Source organism: Pteronotus mesoamericanus, unplaced genomic scaffold (genome assembly GCF_021234165.1).
Source record: "Pteronotus mesoamericanus isolate MK-2021 breed Mesoamerican mustached bat unplaced genomic scaffold, CSHL_Meso_final contig_347, whole genome shotgun sequence".
NCBI lineage: Eukaryota > Metazoa > Chordata > Mammalia > Chiroptera > Mormoopidae > Pteronotus > Pteronotus mesoamericanus.
In genome coordinates this window covers 1,910,022-1,926,918 of record NW_026555137.1, presented here as the reverse complement: position 1 = coordinate 1,926,918, position 16,897 = coordinate 1,910,022, and the positions used below count along the sequence as shown (strand labels likewise).

General features: G+C 46.6%; 1 protein-coding gene across 1 annotated transcript in view; it reads left to right on the top strand.

Annotated features, from left to right (window-relative positions):
• The first annotated feature begins 293 nt into the window (after window positions 1-293).
• PTPRC (protein tyrosine phosphatase receptor type C) overlaps window positions 294-16,897 on the top strand; it is an 88,786-nt gene continuing 72,182 nt past the window's right edge. The window contains exons 1-2 of the mRNA XM_054576549.1: window positions 294-305; window positions 6,697-6,812. Coding sequence (XP_054432524.1) covers window positions 6,740-6,812 — 73 coding nt within the window. The 5' untranslated portion in view covers window positions 294-305; window positions 6,697-6,739. The remainder of the gene's footprint in view (window positions 306-6,696; window positions 6,813-16,897) is intronic.

The following is a 16,897-nucleotide window of genomic DNA, read 5'->3' as shown; positions in this document are numbered from 1 at the left end:
TGCAAATTTGTAAATGTTTAAAAAATATCTAAAGAAGAATAATGCTCCATGAGGTCTGAAACTTCAATGGAGTTCCAAGTTGCATCCATAAAGCATTATTGGAACACAGCCACACGCATTTGTTTAAATGTTGTCTACTCTCCGTACAGCCCACAAAAGCTGACATTTACTCTCTGACCCTTTACAGAAAATGCGTCGGCTTCTCCTTCAAATGACGTGGACGTGTGGCTCCAGGCGTCAGGAGTGGGGAGCCCAGAGGCCATTTTCTGAAGACCTTTTCTGTCGTCCACGTCCTGCAGCTCAAGGTGAGGAAGGAGAGGGAGGAAGGGGGCAGACCCAAGAGACTTCCGACTTGAGTACCTGGGCAGGGGGCGGCCCTTGATGAAGGTGGGGACGTCCGCTGGGGCGGGAGGGCAGGGCGAGGGGCGAGGGAATCAGGGCTCAGCTTCAGCGCGGTCGTCCGAGGAATGCCCAAGGCAACAGGCAGCGGGCAGAGAGGTGAGGTTTTGGCTGAGGCTAGAAAATACGGATGGATATTTCAATCCATGGGGATCTATGGCATTTCAATACCTGGGAACCAATGAGAATATCTTGGGAGAAAGTGTGGTGGAAGAAGAGGGTCTCAAATGGCAACATTTAGAAGCTGGACAGCAGAGAATGAGACCAAGGTTGCTGTTTTCACAACAGGATGGCTGAGGTAGGAAGCCCTGAAACAGAATCAGGTTTTGGGAAAGACTAAGAGTTTAATTTTCATCTTCTGTTTCCCACCGGTTACCCCCAGGGTGTCTAAGCCTGCGAGGTCCCTGTTTCTAGTTATCCTGTTAGAATTCTAATTATTTTGCTATATGCCCTCATGATCTCTTAGGATACATCCCATTATAACTTCATCGAACAGAGTAAAAGTTATCAAAGTCAGAGTAAGAAATACTATCACGAAAGACCAGTGTGTGGCTCTGCCGTACTTGTGACTCACAAAGCCATGGACCCACGTGGCTCTCCTCGCTCTCTGAGGAAACCTGGCTTCCCAGAAGTCACATGTGCTAAGACCTAAGCACTGCTTCTGCCCAGCTCAGTGGCCTGAGCGGCAGGTTTTCTCACCCTTCTCGTTCTCAGAAGCTGCAGCGACAACGCGTAGAGCTACGCGAGTCTTGGTGTTAAGCCAGCTCTGTTCATCGGTTTGTGAGGTACGAGGTGGAACTTGGACAACCGTGCGGTCACTCTCGTCCCTCGTGGGCAACAGAACTGCCGGATGTTTAGCATGAAGCCTGGCCTCAGGGTGCAGACGGGGCGTCCTAGGGCTTCGCCGCCACAGAAGGGCCCGGAGGACGGAGACTGCCCTGCTGCGGGGCGTGTGGGCTGCTTCCCTGCCTTGGCTGTTGTGCATAACGCTGCAGTGAACACAGCGGGGCATGTATTCTTCTGCCTTGCTGTTTCAGGTTTTATCTACCCTTCTTCTCGGCAGTGGGGGGTGGGTCTAAGGAGGAGTAGGATGCACGTTCTATTGTGCATGCTTCTAATTTCTAATTATAATCTAATGTGTTTACACCATTAATGGAATGCTTGTTTAATTTAGTTCTCCCAGCAATACTAAGGTAGTATGATTGGTTGCATAGCAGAGAAGTTCAATCATCCCTAGAGCGACTGACCATTAGGCCAAACCCCCTTCTTATGTTTGCATCGGCATCGCGCTGTTGGTCTCCGTTGGCAGTGACGGGCTGGAACGCCCGGACCAGGGTGCCCGAGGTCACGGGGTCAAGGTCTCGGCAGTCGGAGCAGCACCCCGCCCCTCCATGCAGCCTGCCATCGCGTCGGTGAGACTTACTTTTGTCTGGATTTGCCACTGACACAAAGACAGAGGAGAAGCTTTATCAAGTAGCACTGATTTCCTTGCTTAAGACCTACATTTTTTAAAGGCAAAATGGTAAGATGCAGGAATGTATTTTTAGGTCAAATGATCAAGATGCAGCTGCGTTCCATCCTTTGAGCTCTTATATTTTGTTCACCCATAAGAATATGCCTCAAATTTTATAATTGCTGGTGTTAATGAATTTAGTCATTTGTTTCACAGGGAAATGTTTCTATAGCCATCACCCCCGGCCTGTGCCATAGCACGGACTTCCCAAGCCTTCCCCTGCCTCCTGCACTTGCCACTCCCGATTTGTGTTGGCCATGCCACAGCCTTGTGTGTAGGACTCATTCATTCATTCATTCATTCATTCATTCACTCAAAAAATGGTGTGTACGGCAGCCCCTGTCCCGGGCCCCCCTTAGACTTCACGGTTCACCAACCAAAGACAGGGTGAAGTTTTCTAGTGGGGGAGGTAGATGGCAATAAACAAATATGCCCCTACATCAGGAGAAAATAAGCAAGATTCTGAGACAGGAAAGAACGCAGAGGAGCCTCTTTTAAGTGGGATGATCAGGGAAACATCACCGAGGAAGTGACATTTAAGCTGTTCCTTAAAGGAAGTCATGTCAAGTGGGTGGTGGGGGTGGAGTAGGAAGAAATTCAAGTACAATGAAGGGCAAAGGCCTTGAGTGGAAAGGAACTGGCATTTCCAAGAACATACCGATCAGCGTGGCCGAGTCTAGTGTGAGCAATGTGGCAAGCAGCATGAGGTGCTTTGAGAAATGGGTACAGAGATTGGGTTTTACTCAACATGCACAGTGGAAAACCATCAAGAGGTCGTTAAGGACCAGTCTCATCCTCATTTGTAGTTAGAGGAGATCTATTGATGGCCCTGAGGAGGACATAGTAAAGGGAGGTGACACAGAAGCTTGGAGAACAGGGAAAAGGCAGCATGAGCCTGGCAGTGGCTTGGCCCTAAGTCATATAATCCAAGATGGAGCGCGCTTGTATGGTGGAGAAAAAAGCAACGGCCCGTGTTAATAAAATAAATGTCGTTGCGATGGAAAAGGAGAAATAAAAAGTAAACCTTAGATTTCTGGCTTAAGAGGCTGGACAGATGTTGGCGCATCTACGGGGAGGAGTAGAGGGGGCGTTAGGGCAGATTAAGGAGGGTCAGGATTTCTACTTCCTGTTGAGGAGCAAATGTGGTTCCCGAGGCCTGAACTGCCGATCTGACAGGAGAGGAATAGCTAAGACTCCGCAGCAGGAAGGAACTCCCCTTGGAAAAGAGAAGTGGACCCAGGACTGAGCTTTTCCATGTGACAGTCCTCAGGGGTCAGGCAGAGAAAGGGGACCCAGCATGGCAGCCACCAAGGTCAAGGAGAGTCAGTCAATGATGGTGTCTTGAAAACCGCCCCAGAAAAGGGTTAGAGAAGGAGGAGCTGACTGTGTGTAACGCTGCTGAGAAGGCACCTGTCGTGAGGACAGAGAAACCCGCGCTGGTGTGAGGTCTGGCCTCCTGGGGCTTTGCACGCTTCAGTGAACAGCTGCCCCGTCTCTTAGGAGAAAGGCAAATCTCTCCAAGGGCTTGAGGCCCAGCCGAGTCTGCTGTTACCCTCCTCGGAAACGTCATCGTTTTTCTTCTTTTCCATGTCTGACCGTTTTGCTAACTGAGGTACACTCGACACATAACACTGTGTGAGTCGAAGGCGCACAACCTGTTGATGTGGCGCATTTGCGTCGGGCAGGGTGCCAGGCTCTGGGCCCTCGGCCTCTCGAGCGCCGCCTGCCCTCGGCAGGATGGTCCCTTCTGCCCGGAGGGCCCGCTTTCTGCCCGTGCCCACAGAACCGCGGTTGTCCCGGCAGGTCTAGCTTCACTGCTGTGTATTGCAGGCCAGCGTCCCTGGCCGTGTGACTATGTCACGTCCCCTGCAAGTGCTGCCTTCACAACATCAAGTCCCTCCTGTGCGCCCAAGTGGTCGTGACGATGAGCTGATTCATCGCTGCCACCTCCCGTGAAGTGCGGGCTCCGCCGCGGCAGGGGGCGCGGCTGTCCTGGCTCGCCCTTCTTCACGCCAGGGCACTTGACTGTCTCATGTTAGGGGATGGCTCTTTGCTGAATGAGCGAAAGAATAAGGCCTGCCCTTGCAGTTCGCCTCAGGTAACCTGTCTCTACCTTCATACAACTTTTACTCTACGGAGCTGAAAAATCTGGACATGGAAGATTAGGCAAAACACAATCTAACATGGAATACTACAGCTGGCACAAATCTGTTATGGAAGTCAGTCGGCTATCATGATTTCGGAATTGTGATGCTCAAACTTGAGATGGTTTCAGATACATACTGTTTCCACGACTCAAAACCCACTATTTGCACCATGTGAACTCTGGTGTTACTTCCTGGTCTTTTCCCAGCCTCAGTTTTTTGTTTTTTTATTTTAAATTTAAAAAAAACTTCAATTAGACTTGACATGCAATATTATTCTGTATTAGCGTCAGGCGTACGGCCGAGAGGTTAGACAGCCATGCCCTTCACCGCGTGGCCCCCCGAGGTGCCCAGTGCCCGCCAGGCCCCCCTGCAGAGCCGCTGCGGCGTTGTTCCCCGTGTCCTCTGCGCTGTGCTTTGCAGCCCCGTGACTCTTCTGTAGCTGCCCATTTGTCCCTCACCTGTGCCCCCAGGCCCCGTGGCCCTTCGCTCTGACAGCTGCCAGCCTGTTCTCTGTGCCTATGCGTCTCTATTTCTTTTTCCTTTGTCCTTTTGATTCCACATAGGAGTGAAATCATAGGGTATTTGTCTTTCTCTGACTCCTTTCACTGAACATAATACCCTCTAGGTCCATCCATGCTGTGACAATTGGTAAGAGTTCTTTTTTTTTTAATGGCCGGGTAGTGTTCCATTTTGTAAATATACCACAGCTTCTTTATCCGTTCATCTATTGACGGGCACTTGGGCTGCTTCCAGATATTGCCTATTGTAAACAATGCTGCAAAGGACATAGAGGTGCATGCATTTTTTCGGATCACTGTTTGGGTTTCCTTGGATGTACACTCAGAAGTAGGATCTCTGGGCCATAAGGCAGTTCTAAATTTAACTTTTTTGAGGAACCTCCATACTGTTTTCCCCAGCGGCTGCACCAATTTGCATTCCCACCAGCAGTGCACGGGGGTTCCCTTTTCTCCACATCCTTGCCCACACTTGCTGTTTGTTGATTTGCTAATGAACAGATGCTTCCGTTTCTATGAGAGTTTTTGCTGCAAGCTCAGGGCCCAATGCGTGACCGCAGACGTGGTAACGTGGAGGTTTCATTGGATTTGGGAAGGCCAGCCGCTAACAAGACCCCGGCCGTGGTATCCAGGCTAGAGCTGCCACCGTCAAAGGGGACCTGTGACCTGTGCTCTGTGCCCCAGCAAGCTGCCAGGACCTTCCTTCTGGCCTCCCTGCCGGCAGAAGTACCTCAGGGGTACCTGGCCCATCCCTGCCTCTGTGCGAGAGCCACTGAACTGCGCACATACTCACTCACTGATGTCTCTCTGTGTCAAACTCTACGTGCTTGTACCACTACGGTAATGCAGCGTAGGGTTTGCTACCAGGGTCCCATATTCCCTGTAGGCATTGAACGCAACTCTAACACATGAAAACAAAACCTATAACCCAACTCATTTGTTGACAATTAAGCTCTGTATGTGTTGGGTAGAATCTCTCTGGCCACCTGTCCAAATGACATTGAATCTCCTAAATTCTTACTATTGCTTCAAAACCCTTTTTAAAAGATTGTCCCCGAAGCATTATAGTTTGAATAATCATAATTATGCCTTATATCGCACGTACCGCTGAATTCCTCATGGTTCTCTGCCTGTATGCTCTTTTATGGATGTGCCATGAAGAGCGTGGTCTGTTAATGTGTGTCTTTGAATGGAAAGGTTGGGAGGTATTGCTGAGGGGGGAAAGCAAAGGGTGAACTTTTGTAAAAGATCTTGACTTTTATTGTGATTCTCTCCCTCGTCAACAGCGTCAAGAATATCTCGAGTCTCAGAAACATGTGTTTTTTGAAGCAGGATTTGCTAGTGGGGAGGAGTTCTGATTTCAGCCCTGGCCCCGCAAGGGCATTGGTGGGAGATTTGGGGCAAGCCTCCCTGGAGGCTTTTGCACAGGAAATGGTTTGACTATTCGACCTGCCGCGCTGCTGGGGTTTGAATACCCTAGTCACATAGGTGGTTAATGGTTGCCCAAATTAACCAGAGAAGTAGTCATTTATTCAGGTATTTTCTACTAATTTAAGAGTGAATCATTTTGCCATCACCTGCCTGTGCTGACTCTGTTTTATCATATCTTAGGTGACAAAATTATTGATTCTTTGGGGGAGGGTATGGTATTTATTGATTATTTGGGGGAGTGTATGGTATTTTAAACTTACTGTTGTAAAGATACTTATACTAGTAATCTTTGGATTCTTAAAGACATCTTCCTTGAAGAGAAAAATCTTTCAATAAATAGAGGCCTACTAACTCAGTCTCATTACTTGACTAATTACTTTCAATAAAAATAGGCCTCCTAACTTAATCTAATTACTTGAATTAAGGAAGTAAGATGCATTTGCACTGGCTTTGAACAACTTTCTTGACTTCCTGCAAAGAGGAGGCCGCACAGTATTTTTGGAGAAGTTAGTAAAAACGAATCTGACATCACTGGTTCGCCAACGAGTGGTTTCTTCTCCGGGCAGCAGAGCAGGAAATCGCTCCCTGTGTGATAACACATCAGTGAAGAGCGTCAGTTTGGCCTTTTGTCTTTCATTTGGTTTCAGGGAGAGGAACCTTTGCAGAGATAACCATTATTTTGCCTTTTCAGAAGGACGCATGCTGTTTTGGAAGGATACGGCCGATTTCCAGATATGACCATGCATTTGTGGCTTCAACTTCTGGCATTTGTCTGTGTGCTTCTGGACCTAGGAGGCTTCGGTGAAGGTAGGCACCTGCCGTCATTGCACCCTTGCCTAGTTTTTCGCGGCAGAGGGGCAGCGGTTTGAAAGAGGAAGAAAAATAAGCTTTGGGTCGGCGACCAGAAGCGAAGAAGCTGCCATATAGGGCGTCAGAGCTGTGGGAGCTCAGAGAGGCTGGTTTACTCTGAGACCAGACACACTGCTTCTGGCCAGAGGAGGCCATAAATGTTGGGGGGGGGGGGGATCACAATTTAAAAGGAAAACTTGTCTGTTTGTATCTTTGTTTACAAACTGTGCAATGGTATTACAAAAGCAGCTGTTGCTGAACCCTTCAAAGTACACGGATGTTAAGCGCATGTTAAGTCTAAAGACATTGTAGTCACAAATAAGTTAATTTTTATCCTTTTAACGAAGCATGGATTTTTTAAAAGCTATACCGTGCCTTCTTTCCGGGCCAGGAGTTGCTTCCTCAAATTCTGATTAATAGTCATATATCTTGTTGAATAGTTAGTGATGTGATAGTTTCAAATAATACACTTGGCTACCTCACAAAATATTAACTTTTCGCATATCCTTATCACAGAATGCATTTTAAATCGGGTTTTCAGTTTTTCACTAGCGGTCTTCATGCTTATTTGCTTCAGCACCTCTTAGAGGACCACCGCCCTTCCTGGGCGACAGGCAGATGTTAGGGCTTCGACGAGGCGAAAATGGCAATTCAGCCACCGCGGCAGCGCTCTCCTCTGCTCTGCAGAAAATGTGCTGAACTGGACTTGAGACCCCAATCCCCGCCTGAGGTCTCTCTGCAGCGCTGGGCTAGTGAATGTACGTTGCTTCAGTAGTTTCAGTTCAGGGCACATTTCGGTTGATTAGTAAGCGTAGCTAGTAAATTGATATTTAATATTACTCCTTATGATGTAGTATCTAAAGCTGGTGTTTTTTTGTTGTTGTTCTTATTGAAAGGGCATCGAAATAGTATTTTTGTAGAAACATCAAGTAAGTAAAAAAAAAACCAGAAGATACTTATTTTTAAAAATCTTGCTTGTCGGTATTCACTTTGGAATCTTTCTTTCTTTCTTTCTTTCTTTCTTTCTTTCTTTTTTTTTTTTTTTTTTTTGGTCTTTCTACCATTCTCCTTTCCTCCATAAATCAGGGCAGTAGCTAATTCCTGGGCATGCGATGTTGTCAGCTCATGTTCTGTGTGACCCAGGACAGTGAGAAGCAGCATGAGGGGCTGTGTTTTTAAGCTGCAAAGATGGATTGAAGTGATTTTATACAGGGACAGCATTTTGTCTTAGTACAGAAAATGTTTATTAGTTGCCATCCTTATAAAGCTGCTTATCATAATCAAAGGGATGAAACAAAGGAAAAAACCCCTCACAGATACAGATAACAGTACGGTGATTGCCCGAGGGAAGGGGGGTAGGAGAGGGTGGGGGGATAAATGGAGGCGGAAGGAGGCCTGACTTGGGGCGGTGAACACACAGCAGAGGGTGCAGAGGGTGCGTTACAGAGCCATACGCCTGAAACCTGGATAATTTTATTAACCAATGTCACTGCACTAAATTCAATTAAAAAATTTTAAAAAGCATAATGATTTTAATAGGGTGATAATATGTGTATTATCATAAATCAGAGTAAATTTCCACGAAAATTGGCACTCAAGAACAGTTGCAGAGCATTTCCAAAAGGGCATCAATGAATGCAGAAATAGTTTGTTGGCCACAGAGCAAATCACCCTAAAAATTTCAACTCAATCTATTAAGGGTTTTTACCAGAAGAAATGTCTTTGAATTTGTAATCAAAATAAGAGTATAAAATGATCTAAAAACCTTTATATCAATTTTGCTGAATAACTTATACTGGAAATAAATGAGTATGTATACATAGATTTGTTTTGAAAGACCAAGTTTAACTTCAATTGCTCACATAAATACTGAGAACAAACATTTTCTAAAAGATGTCGATAGTCTTCCTGAAATACACAGTTTTGAAAAAAATATATAGATACAGTCATCTGTGTCTGCAAATCTTCCTTATCATGCCTTTAGATCTGAGAGACATTTTGTGATTCGATGTCTCATTTGGGAAGTTGTTAATGCTTTAAATTATATATTTTTCTTTATCAGCAACAAATGCATCAGATTATGTTTTACTCTAGTGCGTTAAACCTGAGTTTAGTGTTTGTAGGAAATACCAACTTTTGGGTATCAAATTCATATTGCAGACTCTAAAGGCTGACAGAAATAGGAGCAAATGTAGAGAGACATCAGTGAAGAAATATGGGCACAATCCTGACATTATCTCATCCCTAAAATAGAACAACATAAAATTTTGTCGGGGAGACAACAAGGTGGGTTTGAGTTTTTCACCAAAGTTTGCAGTCTCTCTGCTCTGTGCCTCTTTGCCATGAAAACTGGAAACCAAAACGTTGTTTAAAATTTCTAAGTAACTGTAAAGGCCAACGATGGTTTTGGAACGCAGCTCTGAGTCTGTGAGCTCTGAGTCACAACTGCTAAGATTCATTTCCTGGACCCAGGGCTTCATTTTTCCATCAACATCAAAAGAAAATATCTCATGTTGCAAATACGCACTGTGCCTTGCACATGGCAGGAATTCACTAGAAATTACAAACTCGAGTTGGTAAGCAGTCCCCTTACGTTCCAAATACTCTACAAGGTAGAGCTTTGGGGCTGTGTGATCATCCGTTGAGTTTTCAAAAGTGTTTTCATAGTGAAAACCTGCGTGTGACCCTTAGCACTATCAGGACCTCAGGTGCATCTTGTTAGAGGGAAGGGAAGGTGGCTCAGGGGTCTTGTTCCCCTTTTTCTCCATTGTCCTGAGCGCAGCCTCAGGGCGGTCACCTCAAGCTGGGTCGTGACACATACTAGTTCTATGTTACAGACATGATTACATAGAAACAAACATATGCATGTTTTAGATGTGGTTTTATGTCAGTCTATCATCTATCTGCTGGTTCTCCATGTCTGTCTACTTATGAAAATTAGGGTCCTGGGGGCTTCAATTCTTGCCTGTTTTTCTTTGTATTTTCCATATTCAGAGCCTCTTACCATTACTTACTACTTATTAATGACCCTGATTCTCTGTCTCCAGGCTCATCTCTGAGGTGTGGAACCTACTTTCTTCTCTAAATTTAATCTTGTTTTGTGTCTGCAAAAAAAAGAAAAGAAAAAGAAAAAGAAAAGAAAAAAAAATCTGGAATAAATTTAAATGCTCCCCAAATTCTGTAGCTTTAGTTTTTAATAATCCTGGAGATCTTTCTCTTCATCTCCTCAGCCAGCCCCTTAATTCATGACCTTCTTCTCAGTTGTCACCTGGGGTATTGGAATAGGTTCTCAATTCATCTGGAGTCCCATTCACTTCTTCCCACACTGTACAGCTTAAAATGGAAAACGAAAAGGGGAGCAGGCATCCGGGATCTCTGCTGCCTTTGCTGCACGTTCTACACTCCTGGCCAGATGAGCTGAGCTCTCGGATGAGCAGGGAGTGGGGCCCGGCCTGGGCACAGACCTTTTCTGCTTTCTCTTTGGGCTGATTAAAATAGTATGAGCATCAGCCTGTTTCAACACAGGTCCTCTTGCCCAAGCTCATGCTCTGAGCAAATCCTATTTCCCCTCTTGGGTTCCCCTTTATTGCTCTTGCCACAAAATATCGACACTAAAATTGTACCCTTTTTGCCCCCTCTCCTTAGCATCTTTCACATACTCTTTCCATAGCGGTTGGTGGTGTCATTAGCAGTTTTATTCGCCGGTCAGAGCACGGACTGCCCGTGGGGCCTGCCTGGAAGCAGAGGCTTCTCGTGTCTTTTGTCGTGGCATCTGCGCCTGATTTCATAGCAGGGACTTACATGTTTGTGGACAGAACTGCAGAATATGGCAGAGGAGGAGAGGAAGAGGAGAAAAACTCAGGGAGAGGGAGGGCAGAGGAGGAGGAAGCGTGAGACAGAAAACCTAAGAGGCAAGCAAAGCAGGTTGGAGGTGGTGAGAGAACTTCATCAAAGTTATTTTAGGTCTACATTTCTACAGGCTTCTCCCTTCCCCGCCCGTTTCATCTCCTAGTTTACTTTTCATCTGGAAAGATTTTCTGGCTTCTGAAAAACCCATTGTGCACCAGTGTTGGTCCTAAATTTTCCTTGACCGCCCCCGTGCGTGTTCACGCTGACGGCATTTTAGCGGTGGGTCCAGTTTGCTCCTCAGAGCCGGGTCCAGAGAGGAAAGTGGGGAGGGACGGGCAGGGAGACGACCTTGTCCCCCGGTGCGGCCCTGCGGGGCCCCCGCCCCCACGCGGGCTGGCGGCGGGCCGCTTCCAGGCGCAGAGGGAAGGCATAGCACGGTCCGCGCTGCCTGTGCGCCCCAGGAAGCCCGGGGACAGCCTTGGCTTCGCTTCTCAGCAGACGACGTGCTGAGGAGTTTCAGTCTGATCCGGTCCGAGCAGAGACTCGCAGTCGGGGCCGTGCAAGGGTCAGTGCAGGCCAGGCTCTGCGTGCAGGCCGCGTGCGGGGAAGTCACTATGGCGCAGAGAAGGACCTCTCTTTGGTCTTTTCCAGTCGTATGTTTATGGGAATATTTGCACAGGAGAAAACTGGGATGAAAATTTAACTGAGTCACAGTTTAAACTTAACTTCTGTCTGGTCTCAGGAGCTCTGTTAGTACTATAGGGAGCCATCCCAGTTGCCTGACACCGAAGTGTTAGTGCCATGACTTTGCATCCATAAAAGCAGTACTTTTAGGGAAGGACAAAGAGGGAAAATGAAATATTGCAGGCTAATCATTTAGCAATATGATGTGATTGATACCTGTTGCTACATATACAGAAATATGGTAACTACATGGCCCTAACTAGTATTTACATTAAAAAATATCTAATTATTGCCAAAACACTTTAATATGCATTCCTTTTTCCTACATCAATGTGCCACTTCAGTTTTCGTCTGGCAAGACGCTTGGGAATGGCCCCTTCAAGCAGTGTTGTGTGTTCACAGTAACTCCAACAAAAACAAGAAAACATAAAGAAAGAAAAACTTTCCTACTCTTTCAGGCAGAGCAAGCAACATCAAGTCAATGTTGGCGAAATAGATAGGCATCTTTCAGGCGCAAGATTTTCAATGTTTTCACTGGGTTCTTTACTGAAGACCCAACTCAAACAAACTTGAACATCTTCCATGCTGTTTAGCTATACGGTGTTTATTTCCTGCTACGAATGAGACATAAGTCTCTAGGAGGTAAAGCTCACCGTTGTGCATGCCCCCTTCCATGGCTTCCTGTGCAGGGGAGAATACACCGGTCCCGGGATCTTGATCCCAAATGTTTGACTCTGCTTTTATAAAAATACACATTTAATTAGAGTCTACCAACATTTATGAGTTTTCCTTGAGGATAGGTTTCACAGAAAAAAAAAAAACCAACCTATTAAGCCAATTTAATTCCCTGAGTATATTTTATAGATAGCCTGATTAGATCATTACCAATTTTTTCCATTTTTATTTTTATTTTCCTGAACTAATGTTCAACAAAATCAATTTTCATTTAATTTTTATAATTACTATTAAATTTATGAATGAATTTTTATCCACGTCATTTTCCTGATCAGACCTGCGCCTCCGGCGATTTTCCCTCCTGGTGGTGACCTTCATAAATGTAATTTTACCTGGCAAATGATACAGATCTCAATTTTCCAAAAAGCTTTTAATTCTTCTGTTTAGTCAGAAACAACATTTCTTGTGTGCAGTTTTAGCCATTGCTAGTTTTTCTATTTCTTTTTTTCTTTTGCTTTTTAATGTTACGCAAACAGTGATTTATGTAATTTTTCCCCCTTTTTCATGCTTTAGATTGGGCAGCATCAGCCATTCTCCGATGGCTGTGTTGACATCTGCATTGGTAGCGTTCCTCCTGCATTTGAGAGCTCGCACCAAGGTTCATTTTGCAGTTCCGAGAGCCCTGGTTACTCCTTGGCCAGTGGGCACGCCGGAAACACTGACCGCCCTGCTGCGTGGTCTAGAATTGTCACATTTTAATCCTTATTCATTTGTGCGTCACTCTTCTGATTAGCTTACACACCTGTGCCAACTTCTTACTAAATGGTGGGGCAAAAGGGAGCGAGGAGAATCAACCTAAGAAGTTTAAAATGTTCTCAATGCACAGTGGTGGGTGGGGCCAAAATAAGGTGTCAACTCATCCTATGCTGGTCTTTGAATTTAGAGAAAATATGAGCCACTCTGTGGCGCGCACACTGCTAGTTCAGGCCCTCCAGATTTCCCCAGTCCTACCTGTGACCACTTTGTACACAATGGTGCAGTCTCGTTGTTGCTTGCATTTTCCTAAAACCGAAATGTCTTTCTGTCTCCGGACGGTTGACCGTGCCGATTTTCTTACTTCCATACACGTATTTTTTAACTGGGGAAACGCGAATTGCCGGCCAAAAGCCAGCCTGGGCCGAGGCCAGCGGTCTGCCAGGAGGGCGGATGGGCGGGAAGTCTGAGGACCTTTGCTGGCGGACCCTGGGCCAGGAAGGCCGGTCAGCGGGAAGGGGAGCCCGCCGATAGTCCCCATTTGTTTAAGTTGGCTTTGTGATTTAAACTGAAAATAAAAGATTTATCGGGAGGAAAATATTAAAGCGCACACACATACACACCACACAGATAAATCCTTGACTTTTTTGGTGATCCTTCCTACTCGTGCTTCAAGGTCACCGGCCCCTAAGGAGTGGGACATGGCAGGGGGAACCCTGGGGTGTCCTGCTGGCTCTGTCTGCTTCTAGGGTCATTCTTTCCCCACTGTGTTACTTGGCCTTCTTGCTTGTCCCCTTAATAACCAGGGGATTGAGCACGTGACCTCATGATTGTGGGCACGTAACACCAAGACAGAAGGGCAGCGAACACTATGTCCAAGGTCACCTGTGTGAGACGTACATTTAAGCCCCATCTACCCGAATTGGCTACATCCGTGAAGCACGGTGCCCTGAGCCACTCACATACGTGTAGCAAGACCTAAGCCAGCCACGATCATGTGTCTCCTATGAAACGCAAGACGACATCTTTGATTCCCTTGCCTTGGCTGTGAGTGCGGGTGCCACCCTCACAATGCGAGGTGGCCTGTCTCCCTCCTCTCGGGAAGGAGTCGACAGGGCCCCGGCCTGGGCCCGTGCCGAACTGAGGGCCTCGATGGAAGGACTGGATTTCCCCGCACCTGCTCGGCTTTTGATATTACATAAAGTGAAAGGCATTGAATGCTTTATCAAAGTGTCTAGATTTTTTTTTTTTGAAGTGCAAGGGAAGTAATTTGACCTTTTCAAAACACTTTGATCGTGACAAACACATGAGGCTCGCGTCTTTTTCCAGAAAGTGAGGAGACCAGGTATCTGTCCCGTCGTCATCCAAGAGGCAGGCTGAGCGGGGCGGGTGGGCGCCGCTTACGGGTTTCCACTCCTGAATGGGCCGGCGGCCCCTTAGGGGCAACTGCAGAAAACATTTGTTTATTGTTTGGTTGCTACGGTAAAGGTGGGCTGCCAATGGGATGGCTTAGGCCCAATATTCTACTGTCACTTCTCCGAGGTAGGTTTCCAAATCCTCTTTTGTTGTCTAAGCGAAGAGGATCACTTATCTCTAATAACCCTACGCTTTTGCTTTTCGGCGATTGTGTTTTTTTACATTCTGAGCTCACTTATTGATACTTCAGGTGTGATCAAGACACACAATGGCTGAGAACAAATGAACAGAGCAGGAGGTTTCGGTTCCCAGTTCAGCAGGGAGAGGAAGTGATGGGAAGGAAGTCGATAAGCAAATGAAAAGGGTCGGGGAATTGATGAAAGTCATTTGAAGAGATACTTTGTGCAACGCGGGGCACACAGACCCTCGGCTTTGAGAGGGCTTCGGGGTCGCCTTTGACGTCGTGCCCGGACTCCATCCTGGGCTTTCCCAGCGTGAAACCCGAGGCACTCGACTTTCAGATCCTCAGTTTCCTTATTGTACCATCGCAGCAGTAAAGTGAAACGATTTCACTCACTGCTTCACCTGCTGTTGATGGAGCTCCTACTAGGTGCCAGGGACTATGCTAAGTGCAGACGCCTGGTAAATAAAACAGGAAAGGCACCAGCTTGCATGAAGCTAACCTCTTAGCGAGAAAGATGACAAACAAAAAACTAAATAAATAAGGAAGGAAATGTCAGATCCTGACAAGTGCTGTGAAATGGAACAGTGTGACAGGGTAGGGACAGGGTAGGGACAGGCCAGGTTTGAGTGGGGCCGGGGGGGCGGGGGCGGTTAGTAGCTCTTTGAACAGAATGTCCCAGGAAGGCCTCTTTGGAGAGGTGTCATTAAGCTGCCAGTTGGCTGACAAGATGCAAGATTTGTGTGAACAGGAACTGGCAGGTGCAAAGGCCCCTCAGAAAAAAGCAAAAAAAAAAAAAAAAAAATTGGCGGGCTGCAGGCACCGAGAGGAGGCAGGTGGCCAGCGGCTGAGTCTCGTGTGGGCGGCGGAGCAGGAGGCCCTGGGGGGAGGCAGGTCCCGCGGGGCCCTGAGCGGCATGGGGAGGGTTCGCGTGTCACCCAAGATGGAGTGGGAAGAAGCCACTTGGAGTTTTTAAGCAGAAAAGCGCCTAATTTAATGTCTGTATGTAAGTGATCCAGTTGGCTGCTACGAGGAGACTCCTTTGGCAGTGGGGCAAAGCCTGGGGAGCAGCCGCGAGCCCGTTGGGCTGGGGCCGGGGGCAGGGGTGCAGGTGGAGAGCGGGCACGGAGTCACACAGGGGCAGGGCCCGGCCGGTGAGGAGGCAGGAAGTTACTCAGGGCGACTTGCTTTCCAATGAGGCCCGCATGGGAACCGCCCCAATTAGGGCCAGGCAGCCAAGGGGTGCACATTGCCCCTATTAATGCTTAAATGCTCATTCAACACCCAACTAGAGAAGTCTAGAAATCACTGGAACCGGAAATCTGCAAGTCACCCTGTGTAGAGGGAACTTAAAGCCAGGGCGCCGGCTTTAAGCCGTGACAGGGTAGGAACCTGCTGAGATGGACACGTATGGAGGACACGTCCTGATCCCGGGCACACGTCACATTTGCAGGGACTGGTAGGAGGGGGCAGGAAAAGAAAGTGAGAAGAGGGAGTCAGAGGAAGAGGAGGAAAATATTTTACCTTGGATGTTGTAAAAAGGACCTGATGACCTTAAAGAGCTTAACATGCTTGCTGACACGTAACGAGAATCTAGTATATTCCATAAAAAATCAAAATGCACGTCTCCTCTGGAAAGGGTGATTGTGAACATGCTAATTACTGTCAAAGATCCCTATTTAATATTATCAGAAAGGTAAATGTGAAGGAATTGATAAGGATGTTTGGGAAAATTGAATATCATCTATATCTCACTGGCTTAGCTATGAAAAAGAGAAAGGTACAACACAAGAATTTGTTTTAATAAAGCTATGCAGAATACACTGAGAGACTGGTGATTAGAAATTTACTTTAAAATGCCTGCCAAAGGCAATGCTCTCTACGCTCCCTTGTGGTACACGTTTTGTTTTGCTGCGTGTTGGTAAAAAATATTATAAAGTGCTGTTGGAGCCAAGGCCGCTTGGGAGGTGCGTGGCGCGTGACATAAAGGACTTATTTCTGAATCAAATTTTACATCTTTCATTTCTTTCAGAAATTTGAAAAATAATTGGTTATCACTCGGGCTTCTGTTAGGTCCGGCCTGATAGCGTGGACAATTATACAACTTACAAATAGAAATTTGTTCTTTCGGGAGCATATATACATACAATGTTAATTTCGGGCTTGGCAGGTTGTCTCAAAAGAGATATATATTTAGAGAAACTTGTTTTTGTACTAACTGGTAGTTATTTAATCCGTGCAATGCTTAGCTATTAAGAAAAATTGTGCCAGGCGCCTGCCTGTTCCCCCCGTTTTCCATGGGCGCGGCCCCATTTAACTGAAGTACATCAGTCCGTGGTAAGTCTAGCCTGTACTTGACCGCAAGGCAATTTGTTCCTTTGTTTCCCAACGTTTCTCGTAAAAGGCATGGTTATCATCTCCTAAAAGGGACTAGTTCGGTTTAATTTTCCTTGTTCTCATGTTGAGCTGTAACGGTGAGAAGGCA